Source organism: Herpailurus yagouaroundi, unplaced genomic scaffold, assembly GCF_014898765.1.
Source record: "Herpailurus yagouaroundi ecotype Mexico unplaced genomic scaffold, PumYag 140, whole genome shotgun sequence".
In the NCBI taxonomy this organism is placed as follows: domain Eukaryota; kingdom Metazoa; phylum Chordata; class Mammalia; order Carnivora; family Felidae; genus Herpailurus; species Herpailurus yagouaroundi.
Genome location: NW_024412395.1, coordinates 86,315,190 through 86,333,799, shown reverse-complemented (window position 1 = coordinate 86,333,799; position 18,610 = coordinate 86,315,190). Strand labels below are relative to the sequence as shown.

Genomic DNA, 18,610 nt, shown 5'->3' with positions numbered 1-18,610 from the left:
CTTTTCTACTTAATTCCTATAGAGTGAAAAACCCACCATGGCAATGAGTGAGCATATCTTGAAAGTTGGTTTGGAATCGTTTCCTGGGTCACAAAGTTCTTCTTCTTCTTCTTCTTCTTTTTTTTTTTTTCAATTTTAGTTAACATACAGTGCAATATTAGTTTGAGGAGTAGAATTCAGTGAATCATCACTTACATTATTTACACCCAGTGTTCATCACAATAAGTGCTCTCCTTAATACCTGTCACCCATCAAGCTTGTCTCCCACCCACCTCCCTCCATCAACCTTGAGTTTATTTCTATTGTTAAGTCTCTTGTGACTGTTTCACTCTCTTCTCTCCACCCTGTTCACATATATTCATCTATTTGTTTCTTAAATTCCACATATGAGTGAAATCATATGGTATTTGTCTTTCTCTGATTGACTTATTTCACTTAGCATAATACATTCAAGCTCCATCCATGTCGTTGAAAATGGCAAGATTTCTTTCTTTTTGATGAATGAGTAATATTCCACCATATATATATATGTGAGATATATATATCACATCTTCTTTATCCATTCATCAGTGGGTGGACAGCTAGATTCTCTCCATAGTTTGGCTATTTTTGATAATGCTGCTATAAACATTGGGGTGCATGTACCCCTTTGAATCTGTAATTTTGTATCCTTTGGGTAAATACCTAATAATGTAATTTCTGGGTCATAGAGTAGTTCTGTTTTTAACTTTTTGAGGAACCTCCATACTGTTTGTCCAGAGTGGCTGCGCCAATTTGCATTCCCACCAGCAGTGCAAGAGGATTCCCCTTTCTCCACATCCTCGCCAACATTCGTTGTTTCTTGTGGTGTTAATTTTAGCCATCCTGACAGGTATAAGTGGTATCTTACCATGGTTTTAATTGTATTTTCCTGATGATGAGTGATATTGAGCATCTTTTCATGTGTCTGTTAGCCATCTGGATGTCTTCTTTGGGAAAGTGTCTATTCATGTCTTCTGCCCATTTCTTAACTGGGTTGTTTGTTTTTGGGTGTTGAGTTTGAGAAGTTCTTCTAGATTTTGGATACTAACCCTTTGTCAGATATATTATTTGCAAATATCTTCTCCCATTCTGTAGGCTGCCTTTTAGTCTTACTGATTTTTCCTTCACTATGCAGAAGCTTTTTATCTTGATGAAGTCCCAATAGTTCATGTTTGCTTTTGCTTCTCTTGCCTTCGGCGACATGTCTCATAAGAAGTTTCTCTGGCTGAGGTCGAAGAGGTTGCTACCTGTGTTCTCTGGGATTTTGATGGTTCCTGTCTTACATTTAGGTCTTTCATCCATTTTGAATTTATTTTTGTGTATGGTGTAAGAAGGTGGTCCAGTTTCATTCTCCTGCATGACTATCTTTTTTCCTTTGGGATGTCCTTCCTGCTTTGTTGAAGATTAGTTGACTATAAAGATGTGGGTCCCTTTCTGGGTTTTCTGTTCTGTTTCACTGATCTATGTGTCTGTTTTTGTGCCTGTACCATACAGTCTTGATGACTGCAGCTTTGTAATATAGCTTGAAATCCGGAATTGTGATGCCTTCAGTTTTGTTTTTCTTTTTCAGTATAACTTTGGCTGTTTGGGGTCCATCCAAATTTTAGGACTGTTTGTTCTAGCTCTGTGAAAAATGCTGGTGGTATTTTGATAGAGATTACATTAAATGTGTAGATTGCTTTGGGTAGTATAGACATTTGGACAGTGTTTGTTCTCCCCATCCATGAGCCTGGAATGCTTTTCCATTTCTTTGTGGGTCACAAGGTTCTTAAAGACTAGGGATTACCCTTGTCACAGAAGGCAGAAAGCCTCGGCATTTACGAAGTTGGGTCTGTGACCTAAGTTCACACTTAGATCTCTAAATTCACACTTAGAAGTGAAATTGACCAGAACTGCATGGACTAATGCTCTATCACTGTTGCCCATAGCAAAGAAGTTAGATGGAGAAGATCCCAAAGTTGCTATGTCTGTCTAGTGAATATGTAGCCAGATATGTTACATGTCTCTTTCTGCTAGAGTCTGCACAGATAATACATCTTTTTCCCTAAGTTTATTATGAAGGAAGAGCAAATGGGATAGACTCCTTTACCCATGAAGAAAGGTCTCCAAAGTAGCTCTCAGAAAAGACATTACTTGAGTCTACTTCATTTCTACCAGAATTAGTTTGTTAACAAGTATCTGTGAGCTATCACTAAGTGTTGGCCTGTGGAGCATATTTCAAATGTATAAGACACAGCCCCTCTCTGGCTCCTGTGGTATCATTCTCTTCATATTCTTTGCTATGGACAGTGGCAGTGTCCTGACTAATGTGGATCCTATTAATGTCACTTCTCCTGTGTGCCTGCAATGAGGAGTACAAAGACCTAAAATTACTGAAAACATTTCTCCCTAGTTTCTGACTTAAGCACAGTTGAGTACTATAACATGAAACAAATAGACTTGGAAAACTGTGTTTTGTTAACTAGGAAAATTTAAAAAAAGAGAGATGTGATTATAATCTAGAATATCAGAGAAATCTTCATTGAGGAAAGGATGCTTCAGCTGAGCATAGAGGGGTGAACACAAAACCAAGGTGGAGGTGAACACAGCGTGTGTGTGGGATGGCCAGGAGACTAAGCCAGGACAGAGCTCCATTTCTGAGAGTTGTAGTCCAAGGTCATGGAGGACTTGCAAAGCCAAACAACTAGACTTAATGTGATATGTTTAGCAAAGAAGCATTTGAAAATTACTTGAAAGTCAAGGTTAAAAGGGTATTTTATAAAAAGTCAGTAAGTTGACAGGGCTGCAGGGTAGTGGGGGTAGGGAGCCGGAAACCTCCCATCCTGTAGCTTTCATGTCTATGTAAAGGGATATCAGACTAACGTTTTTGGCCTCTCTCCCTACCTTTGCACACTCCACCCCTAGGGAGGAGCAATTTATGGGTAAATTTAGGAGAGGAACTAGGTGTGTATAATTCAGCCTCTCTCATAGGAAGCACTGATTCTGGTCTGTTCCTCCAAACCTGCTCCTCCACCCATCAGCCTTTCATAGGCAGTCCCCCAGGAGGGGAAGCTTGTAGTGATCAGTGCTGCTTGTGACTCAGAGGTAAGTCTGTATAATCCTAGGGCTCAGTTTTGTAGGACGACCCTAAGCTGCATCCTCCCAACTGGCTGATGTTTTGATCTCCACGTGTCTGACAATGTCCGTCAATCTCAGTTGGTTTAAAACTTGGGTGATGAGGGGGATGCTATTTATTGGTTCCCCACAGGCCCCCACTATATAGAATGGATTGGTAGATGGAAAGAAAGGAAGGGATTGAAACCAACTAGAAGGCTCTGCCAGTCCTCATGCTGTGACTCAACTTAGGGTGGCTGTGGCCCAAGAGAAAGTGAGACTTGTGAAAAGAAAAAGAAGGGCTGTAACTGGGCCATAGATCTGTTGACAGGTTCTGTGTCTGAATTATTTGGTGTCTCCACAGATTCTAGTAGATTCCTTTATACATACATTCACAAATATTTATGGAGCCAGCCACCGAGTATACAGGAGTGCTAGAGATATGCAGGTCCCTGCCCTCAAGGAAAATGAGAGAGTTCTTTGAGTGAAATAAAGCGAGGTGTAAGATAGAGAGGGGGCTCCATAAACTGGTAAAGGCTGGCCTCACTGATGATGGCATCTTGCGAGGAAAAACTGAGGGAGGCACGTAAGTTAGTGGGGCGGGGTAGAGAAGTTACAAATGGGGGATTTAACAACCTCAGAGTTCCCGAGGCTACAATACACTCAACTTGTTTAAAAAACATAAAAGGGTGTGGCTGAAATGAGAGAAAGGGATGTGAGATGATGTGAGATGAAGTCAGGTTAATAATCAGAGGCCAGATTGTGTGGAACAGGAAGGAGGTATACACATTGTAAGAATTTGAAGTCTGCAGGAAAGAGGCAGATTGAGCCATATGAAAGGTAGGATCAAGTGAATGCTTTTTTTTTTTAATTTTTTAAAAACATTTTTTTTATTTTTGAGAGATGGAGAAAGACAGAGTATGAGCAGGAGAGGGGCAGAAAGAGAGAGGGAGACCCAGAATTCGAAGCAGGCTCCAGGCTCCGAGCTGTCAGCACAGAGCCCGACACAGGGCTTATACTTACAAACCGCGAGATCATGACCTGAGCTGAAGTCGGACGCTTAACCGACTGAGCCACCCAGGCGCCCTGTGAATGCTTTTTTAGTAGAGATAGTCCTCAGAATATTGGAAGACAGGAGGAAAACACATTAGTGGAGGGATAATATTTCAATGTTAGTTAGAGGAGAAGAGAGTCTGAAGAAGTGGGAAAGGATTAGGGACTGGGTAGAGGTGGAAGGCTTATCTTTAACAGCGAGACAAGAAGACTCTTCCTTTGAGACTGGACGGCTAAAATAGGAAACAAGTATTAAATACTCACCATGTATCAGGCACTGTTCTAAGAGCTACTCATTTCTTTCTCACAGCAGGACAATGGGGTAGGTGCTCTTATTATAGCCCATCTTAAAGATGACAAAACTGGGACTCAGGTTAAGTAATTGTCCCATGGTTACACAGCCAGGAAGGGCAGAATGATGATTTCAACTTAGGCTTATTGGCTCTAGCACCTGTGGCCTTAACCACCGTCCTCTTCTGTAGCACTTGTGCAAGACCTTGATTAGTGTAATGCCAACATGAAGCCAAGCATAGTATATATGAAGGAGCTCCTGCAGTGCACAAAGGATGAAGCAGTGGGATTAGGTGTTTGGGAAGAGTAAAAGAGGTGTGGAAAAAGTGTTCTGGGGGTTGTGTGTGGGATTCACCGAAATGAATAAAAGAATAAATTGTCAGGATGAAAGATAGGATAGAAATTGAGCAACATGAGTCTCTGGTGCTACGGTCTGAATATTTGTGTCACTCCCCAAATTCATATGTTGAACTCCTATCTCCTGAAGTGATGATATTAGGAGACATGGCCTTTGATAGGTGCATAGGTCATGAGGGTGGAACCCCCATGAATGGTATTCATGTTCATTTTTAAGACCCAAAAGAGCTCCCTAGGCATTCCACGACAAAAGAAATGTAATATATCTGCCCGATTTTGAAAGGCAATCCTTTTAGGTTTGTCCTAGTGTTATTCTGAAGGATTATGGGTACCCTCCATTCACACTCTACTTTGGCTTTCTTCCATATTTATTGATCTTGTTGTAAGAACTTAAATATTTCCTTAAAATTTGCCTAAATAACTTTGATTTGCAATATTGGCACTACATTGGGTTTTTGAGTTCTTTGAAAACATTAAAGTGTTGCTCTTTGTCTCTCTCACTGCAACCATGGTCTGACCTTTGGAATCCTATTCTTGTGACTTCATTCATTGTGCGGACTCAGGCAGTCCAGGTTTTCTCAGGAAACCAGATTACCTAAACGTTTCTTTCATTTATTGTAATCTGGGGTATGGTGGTTTTTAAAAAGATAAAATTTCAGGGGCCCTTGGGTGGCTCACTTGGTTGAGTGTCCAACTCTGGGTTTCGGCTCAGGTCACGATCTCACGGTTCATGGGTCTGAGCCCCGTGTCCAGCCCCACGTCGGGCTCTGTGCTGTCAATGCAAAGGCTGCCTGGGATTCTCTCTCTCTCACCCTCTCTCTCTGCCCCTCCCCTGCCTGTGTTCTTACTCTCTGTCTTAAAAAATAAATAAATAAACTTAAAAAAAAGAATTGCATAAAGTAACCAAAATGAAAGCACATAACCATTTCATAATTATATAAGCAAATATAATATACCTATAATTATTATTTATATTATTATTACATATATATCATGTCTAAGGGCTTCATACCAAATCGCATACAGTCTGGGCAGGAGGATTGCGGGTGCTGGGTTATGGAGGCAGAAACTTTTTTATTTTTTTTTTTAAATTGTTTTTTTTTTTCCAACGTTTATTTATTTTTGGGACAGAGAGAGACAGAGCATGAACGGGGGAGGGGCAGAGAGAGAGGGAGACACAGAATCGGAAACAGGCTCCAGGCTCTGAGCCATCAGCCCAGAGCCCGACGCGGGGCCCGAACTCACGGACCGCGAGATCGTGACCTGGCTGAAGTCGGACGCTTAACCGACTGCGCCACCCAGGCGCCCCAGAGGCAGAAACTTTTTGTTGTTGCTTTTTACATTTCTTTCTGATTTTTTGAATAATTTTATTAAATAATGTAGTGCATATGTGACAAATGTGAAATAGCATCTGAAACCTGAGTCATCAGAGTAGTGCAGCCATAGAGCCTTGGAGGCTCAGAGGAAGACAGTTGTTTTCAACTAGAGGGGATGAAGGTCTTCAGGAATAGGTGAGATTTTTGTACCGGCCCTCACATGGGAGGAAAGAACGGACAAGCAGAGGTGAGGGGAGATCTAGGCAGGGAGGTCAGTGGGAGAACATGCACGAAGGTTGGGAGGGACGAATTGTAGAAATAACATCGGGTCACCTGGCTGAAATATGAAGGAGTGGAGAAAAGTGCCTGCATCGTGTGAAAGCTCACTGAGGAAAGTCATAACAGAGGGATCAGGCTAACATCTTCTGAACCTCCTGATCCATCCTAATATCCTTAGAAGTGGGACAGCCACCTGTGACATATTCTTGCCAAAAAAAAAAAAAAAAATCTAAATGAACCTCAAGGTCTAAACAGCAGTTGACAGAAAACATGGGAAACGGAGGAACATTTAAACAATACTGTGAGGATACACCAAGTCCAGGATGTGAGAAGTTCTACAGGACAAATGAACTAATTTCTTCAATAAATACGTGGCATGAAAAAAAAAAAAAGGAGAAAAAGAGAACTGTTATAGATTTAAAGAGATTTAAAACACACATCAACCAAATCAGTGTGTGAGTCTCAGTTGAACAAACCATCCATATAAAATTTTTTGAGACAATCTGGGAAAATTAGATACAGAGTAGGTATTAGATGAGGAATTATTCATGTTATTGGGTGTGAAAATGGTTTGTGTGTGTGTGTGTGTGTGTGTGTATTAAAGTTTTATCTGTTAGAGATACTGAAGTATTTATATTAGAAATGATAAACTTTAAGCAATTTCCTTTCAAATATTCCAGCCAAAAAACCAAAACAAAAAACAATAAAAAGCCAGAGCTGGAGGGGGTGGGGGATATGAAAAGAAGAATAGCAGAAACTTGTTGTTTGAAGCTGAGGGATAGGTCCGTGGTTGTTTATTTTAGTTTTCTACATGCTTTCAAGTGTGTTTGAAATTTTCCATAATCAAATGTTTTAAGGAGTTTGAACTTTACTGTGTAGCACCAGGAAAGCTGTGAATGGTTTTGGGCTGAGAAGGGGGCACAGGAAGGGCTGAGTGGCCCTGGTGACAGTGTGGGAGATGGCCAGGGGGAAGGCGGATGAGAGGTGCGAGCTCATTTAAGACCTTGATTAGGTCTTAAAGGTACAACTTTCCAGTTGCAAATTAAAAAAGTCATGGGGCTGGAAGGTACAGCATGGCAGCTATAGTTAATAACACTGCACTGCATGTTTGAAAGTTGCTAAGAGAATAAATCTCAAAAGTTCTCATCACAAGAAAAAAATGTTTTGTAACGAGGTATGCTGACGGATCTTAACTGGACTTACCGTGGTGATCATTTCACAATATACGTAAATATCGAATCATTACGTTGTACACCTGAAACTAATATGATGTCGTATGTCAGTTATATCACGGTATTAAAAAACACCCAAACAAACCTTAATTAAGGTGGTGGCCATGAGAACGGAAACTTTTTTGAGAACAGATAGAGGAAATAATAGCAAAAGAGGAACTCTGGTACGTTGGGGGTACAGAAGTGAATCAGGTGCATTGTGTGGGAAATTCCCTTCTTCCTCTTCAGTAAATAGCAATCTTTGTCCTTAAACCACTGCACTGGTATTACAGGACGAAGAGAAGAGGAAGAAGGGGTCTTCACTAGAGGAACTGAACCGGCTCTTCATGCTCCAAAGTGGAAAGCAAGGGGGAAAGGAAGAGTTCTGGGTTTGGGTTTTGCTTTTTGTTTTTCTCTCCCTTTTTCACAAGGAATTACTCTCATGGTTTCAGTATGAAATTTTTTGGGTCCAGTGATTCATTTTGATCATCCTTTCCTGTTTTACTGAGGAAATGGTTATGATCATTGTCAGCGGTCCCATCTGAATCATTTATGGTATTAGTTAAGATAGATATTATTCATTTGTGAAATTGAACACTTTACAGTAATGTGTGTGAGGTTAATTAAATGAGTTGAAATGATACAGTCTGGGGAAATAAAAGTTGAACTATAAGTTAATGAAAGCTTAGATTTAAATACATACCATCTGATTTGTCAGTAGCACAAATATTAAAAATAAACTTCAGATAGAAATAGAAAGTAGCAATTATTAGAGATTAAAGAGAAATGGTAGTTCTCTGGCCCTCTACAACTCAAAGAAAATTAACACTTCACACAGGAAATATTGGTGAGGTCTGATATAAACAGGCCCTCCGGAGTGGAATACGCACCCCAGAGGATAGTTTCCTGATCACGTTTGCTCTCTTCTTGATTTTTCTTTCTCAAGAAATTAACGCTACAAACTGCAGCCTGTAAGGATGGACCATTTCCTGTGACCAACACCAGTCTTTTCTGTCTCAATTTAATGTACCTATTTAAAGAGGGCTGAGACAGGTGGGGGGAAAAGTCTGGAAATACAATGAATTCTTTACCGTTACTCTGCATCAAGAAGGTGAGGGGACTTTAAGGATTTCCCATCCAGTCCACCCAACTCAGAAAGAGGTGAGATTTTAGTCAGGTTTGCTGCTGACTTGGGCCCAATTAAAGCAGAATTTCTTTCTTTCTTTTTTTTTTTTTTTTAATGTTTATTTATTTTTGAGACAGAGAGAGGCAGAGCATGAGCGGGGGAGGGGCAGAGAGAGAGGGAGACTCAGAATCCGAAGCAGGCTCCAGGCTCCGAGCTGTCAGCACAGCGCCTGACGCGGGGCTCGAACTCAAAGACCGTGAGATCATGACCTGAGCTGAAGTCAGACACTTAACCGACAGAGCCACCAAGGCGCCCCTAAAGCAGAATTTCTAATTCATGCTAGCTGTTGTAAAAAGCTCTCAGGAAGGAAAGAAAAGGAGAGAAAAATTGCTAGCTAAAAGCAAGAAAGATGGTTTTATTTTGCTCAGGGATGCAGGGCTGAGCCACTGGGTCACAGGACAGATGGGGGTGGAGGAACACATGGTTACGAGTCTTATTATGGAAAAGCTCGAACTACCATCAGCGCTTGATGGAAATGAGTGGGGGAGAGGTAGCAGCAGTGTCTCTAACAGCACTGCCTCCCTTATTACATTATCCAAAAAGATAGATAACTGAGAATAGGCATCCATTATCTCTCTCTACAAAGGGATTAGTGTGGGTTGCAAGAAATTAATGGCTTTTGAGTTATCACAGAAATACTAATGAATGTCAGGACCAGAGATGTAAAGCAGGTAAAATTGGCTTTTCTCTGCCTTATTTCTCTCCTTTTCTTTTTTGGTTTGCTGTTTTAAGATCTGGATCTGTGTTGGGTTTATTTCTTTACTTTTTATTTTTTCCCTTCAGCCAAGATCAGAAATCATGCCCTTTGGGAGTGTGATTTGTCTTCTTTAGGGAATGACTTCGTTAGTTTATGACTGTCTGCAGTGTGTATCAGCAAGAGATTTAGAAACATCTCAGAAATGAAAATCTCTGTCAGGGAAGAGTGCTGCCTCTTGCATGGATGTCATTTGCATGCCTGATAAAAATATCAGGAAGTCTCCCAAGTCACAGTTGCCTTCTATTAAGGAACTAAACTTGTATACATTGCAGCTAATTGTTGATTAAAGATGGCACAACCACATAAACTTGTGAAACAGGGGAAGAAAAAGGAATTATATCTACTATATGCTTGGCGTTGTGCTACAAGCTTTATTTCTCATTTAATAAGTACTTTCTAAGAGCCTGCTATGTAGTAGGCATTGTACTCTGTGTTGTAAAAAAGGATGAAAAGACAGACCTCTCCTCTTTCCTCAGTGGAGCTTATAGTCCAATGGGGAGGACAGACTTTTTTAAAAACTTCAAAATTGTATTTATTCAAAAATTTAATTTTTTTTTCAACGTTTATTTATTTTTGGGACAGAGAGAGACAGAGCATGAACGGGGGAGGGGCAGAGAGAGAGGGAGACACAGAATCGGAAACAGGCTCCAGGCTCTGAGCCATCAGCCCAGAGCCCAACGCGGGGCTCGAACTCACGGACCGTGAGATCGTGACCTGGCTGAAGTCGGACGCTTAACCGACTGCGCCACCCAGGCGCCCCTGTATTTATTCAAAAATTTAAATAAACTGTTATAATACAGCCTGACAAGAGTCCATCAAAGAGGAATAATAGGGATACCTGATACTGACCTGGGGTGTGTGTGCGTGCGTGCGTGTGCAGATGAGGGGTTGAGGGAAGCGGGACAGGGTCTGTTCCTGGAAGACAGGATGGCTAAGTGAAGGGTAAGTGTGTGGTAGCTAGTGGAAGCAGTAGGAAGGAGCACTGTAAGCAGGCGGTAACAGTATAAGCGCAGTCAGGCTCAGAGGTGAGAGAGAACTGCTATCTAAGCAGAGACCTAAAACATGGGCTGGTTGAGTCCAGCCCTGGGAACTGGTTACAAGACAGAAGGCTCATGAACTGGCCTTGAAGACTAACGGGGGTATCTGAGAAACAGGAGTTGATGAGAAGCATACTTCATGCTCTGTCCTCTCCATGGGCGGTTCCTGGCTTTACTAAAACTCAAATAATGTGTATTAGCAAGGAGTTAGGTCAAGAGATAGGAGGAATATTCGCTCTCATGTATTTGGTTTTCTGTAGAATATTACCTAGAAAACATGAAATCCTGGTGAAGTGCCAATTATTTCATGGACCCATGGGGGAGAGTCACAGTTTTCCACACAGACCTCCGCATGTCACACTGACATTGCAGACCGCCCCCCACCAATACTTAATCTTATGCTCATAATTCCACCCTAGGTAGGCTATTGTGGACCTGAGATTTCCCCCCAATTACATCTTGTGAATTGTACTGTCTTGGAATTGTACTACCTCTACTGTGTTTAGTTTGAACCAGAAGGATGTCATTCCCTGATCTCTGGTTTCTTACACCTGCCTTATCATCTCCTTGAGTTCATTCGTATCAATGAATTAATACATGGCTTCTTTTGTTTTTCCTTTCTAGAACACAAGCAAGCATTCCCAAATATTCTGAAGAAGGGGTACCTGGAGATCAGGAAGGACCATGACAGTTACTGGCAGAGCTGTTACGCAGAACTCTCACCCTACAACTTATCCTTCTACAGCCTAGACAGCAGTGGCAATCAAGCCCTCTATGCCACCTGCCAGCTTTCACACTTCCAGAGCATTTCCGTGTTGGGCAACCTTGAGGCCAGGCTGGTGGATACTGTTCTGTATGACAACACTCAGCTCCAGTTAAAGGCAGAGTCACCGTGGGAGGCTTTGGACTGGGGGCAGAAGCTTTGGGAAGTCGTGCACGCCACGGTGCCTGGTTACGTGGGAAGGCAGGATGAGCTGGCAAACTCTCCAGGACTTGGTCATCATGCTGACTGTACACAGAACCATTGTTTACAGAAGAAATCCAGTGAGCTGCTCGCGCCATCACCTGTCTTGGAGAGCCCCAAACAATACCAAAACGTCATCAAATCAGGGACGCTGTACAGGCTAACCGTCCAAAACAACTGGAAGGCATTTACTTTTGTGCTGAGCAGGGCCTACCTTATGGCTTTCCATCCCGGCAAGCTAGATGAGGATCCCCTGCTAAGCTACAATGTGGACGTGTGTCTGGCTGTCCAGATGGACAACCTAGATGACTGTGACTCTTGCTTTCAAGTCATTTTCCCCCAAGATGTCCTCCGCCTCCGTGCAGAGACCCGGCAGAGGGCTGAGGAGTGGATGGAAGCTCTGAAAACAGCGGCCAATGTGGCGAGGAGTTCAGAGCAAAACCTGCAGGTCACCCTGAGGAGCAGACCCAAGGATCAGATGGGCAGGCATGAACTCAGGAAGAACAAGCGTCAGTCTGTGACCACCAGCTTCCTCAGCATTCTGACAACCTTGTCTCTGGAACGAGGACTCACTGCTCAGAGTTTCAAATGTGCAGGTATGAAGCAAATTTTTAGTCTAAAGCTCCCTAAAGAACAACCTGAATCCTGCAATTGGAATTCACTATAAAAATCCCCTCGATGGGCTAGTCACATGTACCTCTTGTTTGAAAAGCATCTCTCCTTCAAGGAGTTTCCTACCGCAAAACGTCTGTCTATCTTCACGCCATGCTGGTGAAGTCAGTAGAAGGAGATAGGCTATACGCTGCTGAGTCCAAATGACTTAGCCGAAGCATAACCAGACTAGAATCTAGGCTTCTTGCCTCTGCTGTGATTCCATTTCCTCTGTCTTTTTAAATAAAGGTCACTGGGAATGTGAATGTCACAAATTGTCTCACAAGAGATATTCAGACCCAAAAGCTGACTGCTGACACTTCTTACCGAAAAAACAAAACAAAACAAAACAAAACAAAACAAAACAAAACAAAACCGCCTATAGCCAGTAACTGTCATTGATCATGACCTTGTCAAATCCTGTTAAGGAAGAATCTAAAGTCAGCTCTGACAGAAAATCTGGAGGTGACTAACACCAGGGTAGATGATGATTCAGCAGATGACCTCTGAGTCATGATGGGCCTGTGCCTCATCCTGGGGAAGCCCAGGGCTTCTGAAACTGCTATGGAAGGGTGAGACACAAAGTAGAGTTGAAGGCCAATTATCTGTTATTTCTTAAAACCCTATTACTGCTTCTCTCTCCTACTTCTCTCCTACTTCCCTTTCACTTTCCCCTGAACAGTAAACTAGACAGAATAAAATCTTCCCTAAACCAAATCTATGTATCTACTAGAAACTAAATCAAATTATTTCCCTTTCACTAAACCCCACAATTTGGGACAAGAAATTTTCCTTAAGGTAAATTTACCATGAAGGTAATCTAATTGGAAACCTGATTTGGAAGATTTTAATTCAAGTGTGTCAGATTGAAGTATGTTATTTAAAAGTGAATGGGACACTCACCAGCAGCCAAGACCAAATTTTCAATTTTTGCTTGTCCCTGCATTGAAAGCCAAATAGTGGTGGCACAGGGAAAATTTGAATTTAGGTTAGTTGTGATGATTCCCTTTTCTGCTGAAAAATAATGTACCTAATGGGGGGGTTTAAGTGAATCACCCCTGCTTTCTCTAGAGGGGCTCTGTAACTGTGGAGCAGAAACTCTCGGGGTTGGGTAGGAGAGACCAGAAACACTGAGCCGGTAAGGAAGCCGCACTAGGTGATGTGCATGTATCTGCAGGTGTGAATGTCCTTGTGTGAAGTCAGTCAGCTACTTTTGCAAAATGGTTTTGAAATAGGGGGCCACTGGCTTTACCATAGTTTGTAGAAATTACTGACATTTTAGTGTCTTATTAGTGCATGCGTTATATTTCAACATTCAGTCACTCAACAATAACTTATTGATGCTGATTCTGGGAACATTCTGGAATCATGATACACTTCTGTGGCTTTGGATTGCTGATAGGGTCAACAAATCTGTTGTGTTATTAGAATCAAGGAGAATAGCTGAGCCTAGTTCTCAAGGTAGAGACTGGAATCGCTGAGTTGGGAAACCTTCTAGTAAAAGGGGGAAGAAAAGTCTCAAGGGTTACACAGGGATTGTCACCTAGTTGACCCCTAGCCCACCTTTCTCTCATAAGTTTGCTTCCTGACGGAGGGTGCACTGCCCGCGTTCTGGGCTTCATTAGCAGCGTTTCTAGCACTCAGAGGAAGGAGAAACACAGGTACAGGGAGCATGCAGCAGGTGCATCACATCTAGCAGTTGGAGAAATGAATATGGGAAGAAGACAAAAAAGGGTGAGTAGAAGAGGCAGGGAGAAGGAAACTAAGTAGAAAAGAACAGGGGAAGGATTACCAAACGGTCAGGGACAGAACTTTTTGGCAGCTGCTTTACTTAGGTTCTGTGTTTTAAGATGTCTCCCTGTGCTGTCTAAATGTCCTCACTGTTTGGCCTGGTTGGAGAACAGGTTGAGGATGGGTGGTAATAGGGAATCCAGGAGGCAAGAGAAATGTAATCTGAAACTCATTTGCCCTGCTTAGCTCTTACCTTCATGCTTTGGTTGGGAGTTCTAATAAGGCACGGTGGGGGGTGGGGGGGGGCGGTTCTAATTTGGGGTGGAGAGAAGTCAATCCTAATTTGTGCAGTATGGCCGATTCCCAAGTAACAATTTTTATTTCCTTTCAGTGCCCCTTCAATCGGAAAATGCTACGTTCAGTTGCTTTGTGGTACACATGGTTTACCAGCTTGCTTTTCATTTTCCCTAATTCCAATATGCAATACTGGTTTCCTACCCCAGGTAGGAATACTCCATCTCCTGTAGGGGGCAGAGTCTCAAAAGAAAAAGGCTAAAACTCGTTAAGCAAACCTCTGAATGTTTTTTAAATTTCTTGGGAGGCTGTTCATTATATTAAAGATTATTATATCAGATGGAACTTTAAAAATCGATCTGTTTCTCACAAACACAATTAATCTAAACCAGCCGTCTATTCATTTAGTACTTGTGTCCCCTAATGTTTCATCCTTGTAAAGATATGCATTCGGTGAAAAAGCTGGTTGCATAGTATGTTTATCTTCTAAAATGGCAAAATGTACATTAAGTTGTTTTTAGTTGAACTTGGCATTATCTATTATTTTAAGGAGAAGCTAATTCAGAATATTGCATGGTTCTAATGACTCTCTTTAGAATATAAGTTTTTATGTCCACTTAGTCCCTACCCCCTTAAATATTTTTTTGAGGATTTATTTATTATTCCCCGTTAAATACTTTTGATGAAAAAACTTTACAAGGGGACAGTTGCACGGAGTAGCTCTTTATTGTGATGTCATTCAGTTGCAATCCAGGCGAGCTACAAATGTTGGCTTTAAATCTACAGATTAGTGCAGTTGGCCTTATTTCATTAAATTCTTTCTGTAGGTGAAAAATTTTTGATATCCTTTTTGGAAACTTAAAGAGCCCCTGCAGAGAAAATGGACCATGACCATCCCCAAATGCCTGAGGTTATGGTTTTGAAAGTACATGCTTATGTGTATAACTTTGTATCTCTTAACATGTGCTTGAACTTTTTATAGTTGTATTTGATTATGTGTGGTTTGTTCCATGGCTTCCTCTCAGCTCCACGGCTGCCTCATTCTAGGAAGCCCCAGTCACGGTGGTCGTCATGTTGTTCTGGAACCTACCTTGGTCATTCTTGCCTTCAGGGCCTTTGCACTTGCATTTTTTTCTTCCCCAAAACATGCCTTTGAAAATGAAGCTCTTTCATTCATCCTACCACTTACCGTGTGCCAAGTTTCTTCCCATGTGCCAAAAACTCAGGTGCACGTGGAGGAGTCTTTGCTCTAAGAAAGCGGCTGTGCTCTTTGCCCTCGTGGAACTCGCAGTCCGCCAGGGGAGGCGGACGTTAATCCGAGAATTACATCATGAAGGGCACACGGCAGCTGTGACGAGAGCTAGAGAAGTGAGGCCCACACACTGGATCGGAGAATGGCCAGGGGTGGTCTTAGGTAGAACTATATGAAATTGCAGCTCTCCAGTCATTTTTGACCCACAAAAGGAGTTTGATAGGGTTGAACTTAATACTTGACCCTGAAGTCCCAGAAGGTTCCTGAGCAGAGAAGCATACGGCGAAAGTGGGATTTCAGAACATTTCATTTGGTGCTGCTTTAGTACAACTTTTCAGAAACACCTCTGTGGAAGAAAATGAGGCGCGATTCTTCAGCGAAGAATCTGGTTGGGATTCGGAGTTTGGTTTGGCAATGAGGTGTCTGTGGTATTAAAATATTAATGCTAAAACAAATGATTATGCGGCTTATTAAAATATTTATGAAGTATGTAGCTATAAGTGGTTCTAAATTAGGTTGTTCACAAAATGCTGTATAAATCCGATCATAAGGCAGCAGTCCTGTTTTCTTCAGGAATTAGACATGGGCGCATACCTGTTTCCCCTCAGAAGATATGTGGACTACATACAGCTATTTTTCCTGTAATTTCCCAGCAGTCAGGAAACCTACCAACTGAGCACTGTAAGAAAAGGGCCCAGGGCCTTGTGTTGGGTGCCGCTGCCACTAGACCCTTCCTTCTGTCCCTGCTTTATAATCTGGGAGTGATATCAGATGGCCACCGTGGGACAGTGGTCCTGATTCTGAACGGAAGCTGAAAAATGTTAACAGAAGACACAGCAAGAAAAACAGTGAGCCGAGGGGATCCCCTCCACCCTTTCCACACTGTCAGTTTTATGGTTTTACTCCTTCGGCTGCTGTTTAACCTCTTGGGACTGCTGTTGGTAATTACATCTCTCTTGCATTACGAGCTTTTGCTTTCCTTTTTTTACCCCCAGCCCTTGGGAGGAGTAAGCCCAAGGGGGGGAAAAGTTTTGCTGTGAATTCTTCAGCCATTTAGTGCAAATTCCTGTAATTACCGGCATTGTGTCCTCTCTGAATGGCACATAATACAGCAGAAGCCATTCCTAATTGAGACCTTACAGGAGGTACAAATCCTCTCTTTGTTCAGCCTGACAAATTAGTGCCAGAAAGTGGCAGGGTCCGAGTGGGAATCAAAGGCAAGAAACACAAAGATGGAACTTAAGGCTACAGTAATAACCCTCTCTTGTCCTGAAGGGAAAAAAGGAATGACCAAGGAAAAGATGAAGTTTTTTTTTTTTGTTTTTTTTTTTTTGTTATAAATTCCCTTGACATGACAGCACCTCGGGGCTGCTCTATTTATTTAGCAAAAGTGATTAAATAGTAATACAACAGGGCCGCCCATTGTTTCCCTGGGTGCCCCTACCTCACAGACCCCTGCTGCCTCGGCTAATTGATTGACAATGAACCTCTGATAAAGAAGTATGTTGTTAGGACCTAGGTGGGGGGAGCACTTTTTCTCTCTCTTTGTGTGTCTGAGCGAGTGTGTGTGTGTGTGTGATTTCATTTTTGTTTGAATTGCACTCTAGTTTTTCTTTGCCCCCACCCCTTCTCGCCCCTTGCCTTTTTTCTCCAGAGCTTTTCGGTGGCTGCTCCCAGAGGATACAAACAGGTAGAGAGGAATGAGAATTGTAGTGCAGGCTTTTGACAAGTTTATCTTTGGAGCAAACTTCCTCCTCTCCCCCTGCTCCGTTTAAGACAGACCAGCAGTGTGAGAAGAGTGAAAAGGAGAAAGGGGCTGATTATTAGTACTTCAGGGTCACAGAAGTTTTTTCTTGTTGTTATTTTCTCATTTGTGAGGATGGATGTCTGAAACTGGTCTTTGAACTAAGATTTTTCTCTTAAATTCCTTACTCAACTTTGAAAAAAAATTTACCCACTAATAACATTTACATGTTGGGGTGAGGGCGGCTGTGGAGTAAGAAATAACCATTTGAATGATTTCGTCTCTCCCCAGTTCCTGAGAAGCCGGGATTGGTTATTTGAGGGTGGAATCTGGCTGCTGGGGGTGTAACTCCGTCCCCCCAGGACGCTGGAAGCAGTGGGAAGAGGACTAAAGGCCTCTAGGCAGATAATTAATAGCCCTTGGTTATATATGCTCAACTAGCTGAGCAGAAGCTAAATCCCTAATTTAACTCCGTTACAGCTGCAAAAACAAATCATTTCAAGCCCCTATGAAAGCAAAATATATTAAACAAACAGTATCGACCTTGTTAATACCACAAGGCATTTCGTCTGATAAATGAGGGCGTCTTTCTGGCAAAGGCCTATTTTATGACATCGTTTAGACATAAAGTATACCTTTACCCTGGTAATACAAGCATCCCTGATAGAAAGTATGGAGTGGTTAATTATTCATTAAATAGCTGCCAGTCTGGAAGTAAGCAACATTTCTGAGTTGGGGTAGTTACTTACTGGCCTTAGCATAAATCATGCAGAATAGCAATTCTTAAGAAAAAGAGAAATTGAATTTGGGAGCTGATTATGCATGTGAGTCTAGGTAAAGAAAGATATGTGGGTTTTTAACAAGGGAAGTTGTATATTATGCTCTTGAAGGGGAAAAAAACTTTTAGCATAGCCAAAATCTGTTTTGATTCTCATGTGAAAAATTAGGGGATCCTCTAGTAGCCAAAGTGCAAGATCTGCTAAGGAAAAGAGGGACAGAAATAAAAAGAATTGACTTTCCTTGATATCTCCAATTCCTATCTTTAGTACTGTTTTCAAATTTGTGTCCCACTTGCTAGGAATGATGATAATAAGGTGAAGATTTATTTGAGTTAAGGAATAGGAAGGTAGCTAATTGGAGGAGAATAAGGCAATAAAGAAAAACTTAGATAGTCCCCTCCAAACATATAAAGAGCTTGGATAAAAGAGAATTTTTTTTAGTTTGTTGTTGCTTTTTTATCTTGTGTTGTCTTCTTTTTAGTGTATTGAGTTGTTGTCTCCCAGAGGAGAAGTCTCATATGTGTGTGTCCTGAAGGGCTAAGTTTTATTTCCCTAACCTTTTTTTTTTTTTTTTTTAACATTTATTTATTTTTG

The 18,610-nt window shown here is 41.8% G+C and overlaps 1 protein-coding gene across 8 annotated transcripts in view; it reads left to right on the top strand.

The window, feature by feature from the left end:
• The window catches only part of PLEKHM3 (pleckstrin homology domain containing M3), a 198,045-nt gene that overhangs the window by 33,898 nt on the left and 145,537 nt on the right, over positions 1-18,610 (top strand). For all 8 annotated transcript variants that reach the window (XM_040476029.1, XM_040476030.1, XM_040476032.1 and 5 more), the window contains one exon: positions 11,226-12,161. In XM_040476029.1, coding sequence (XP_040331963.1) covers positions 11,226-12,161 — 936 coding nt within the window. The remainder of the gene's footprint in view (positions 1-11,225; positions 12,162-18,610) is intronic.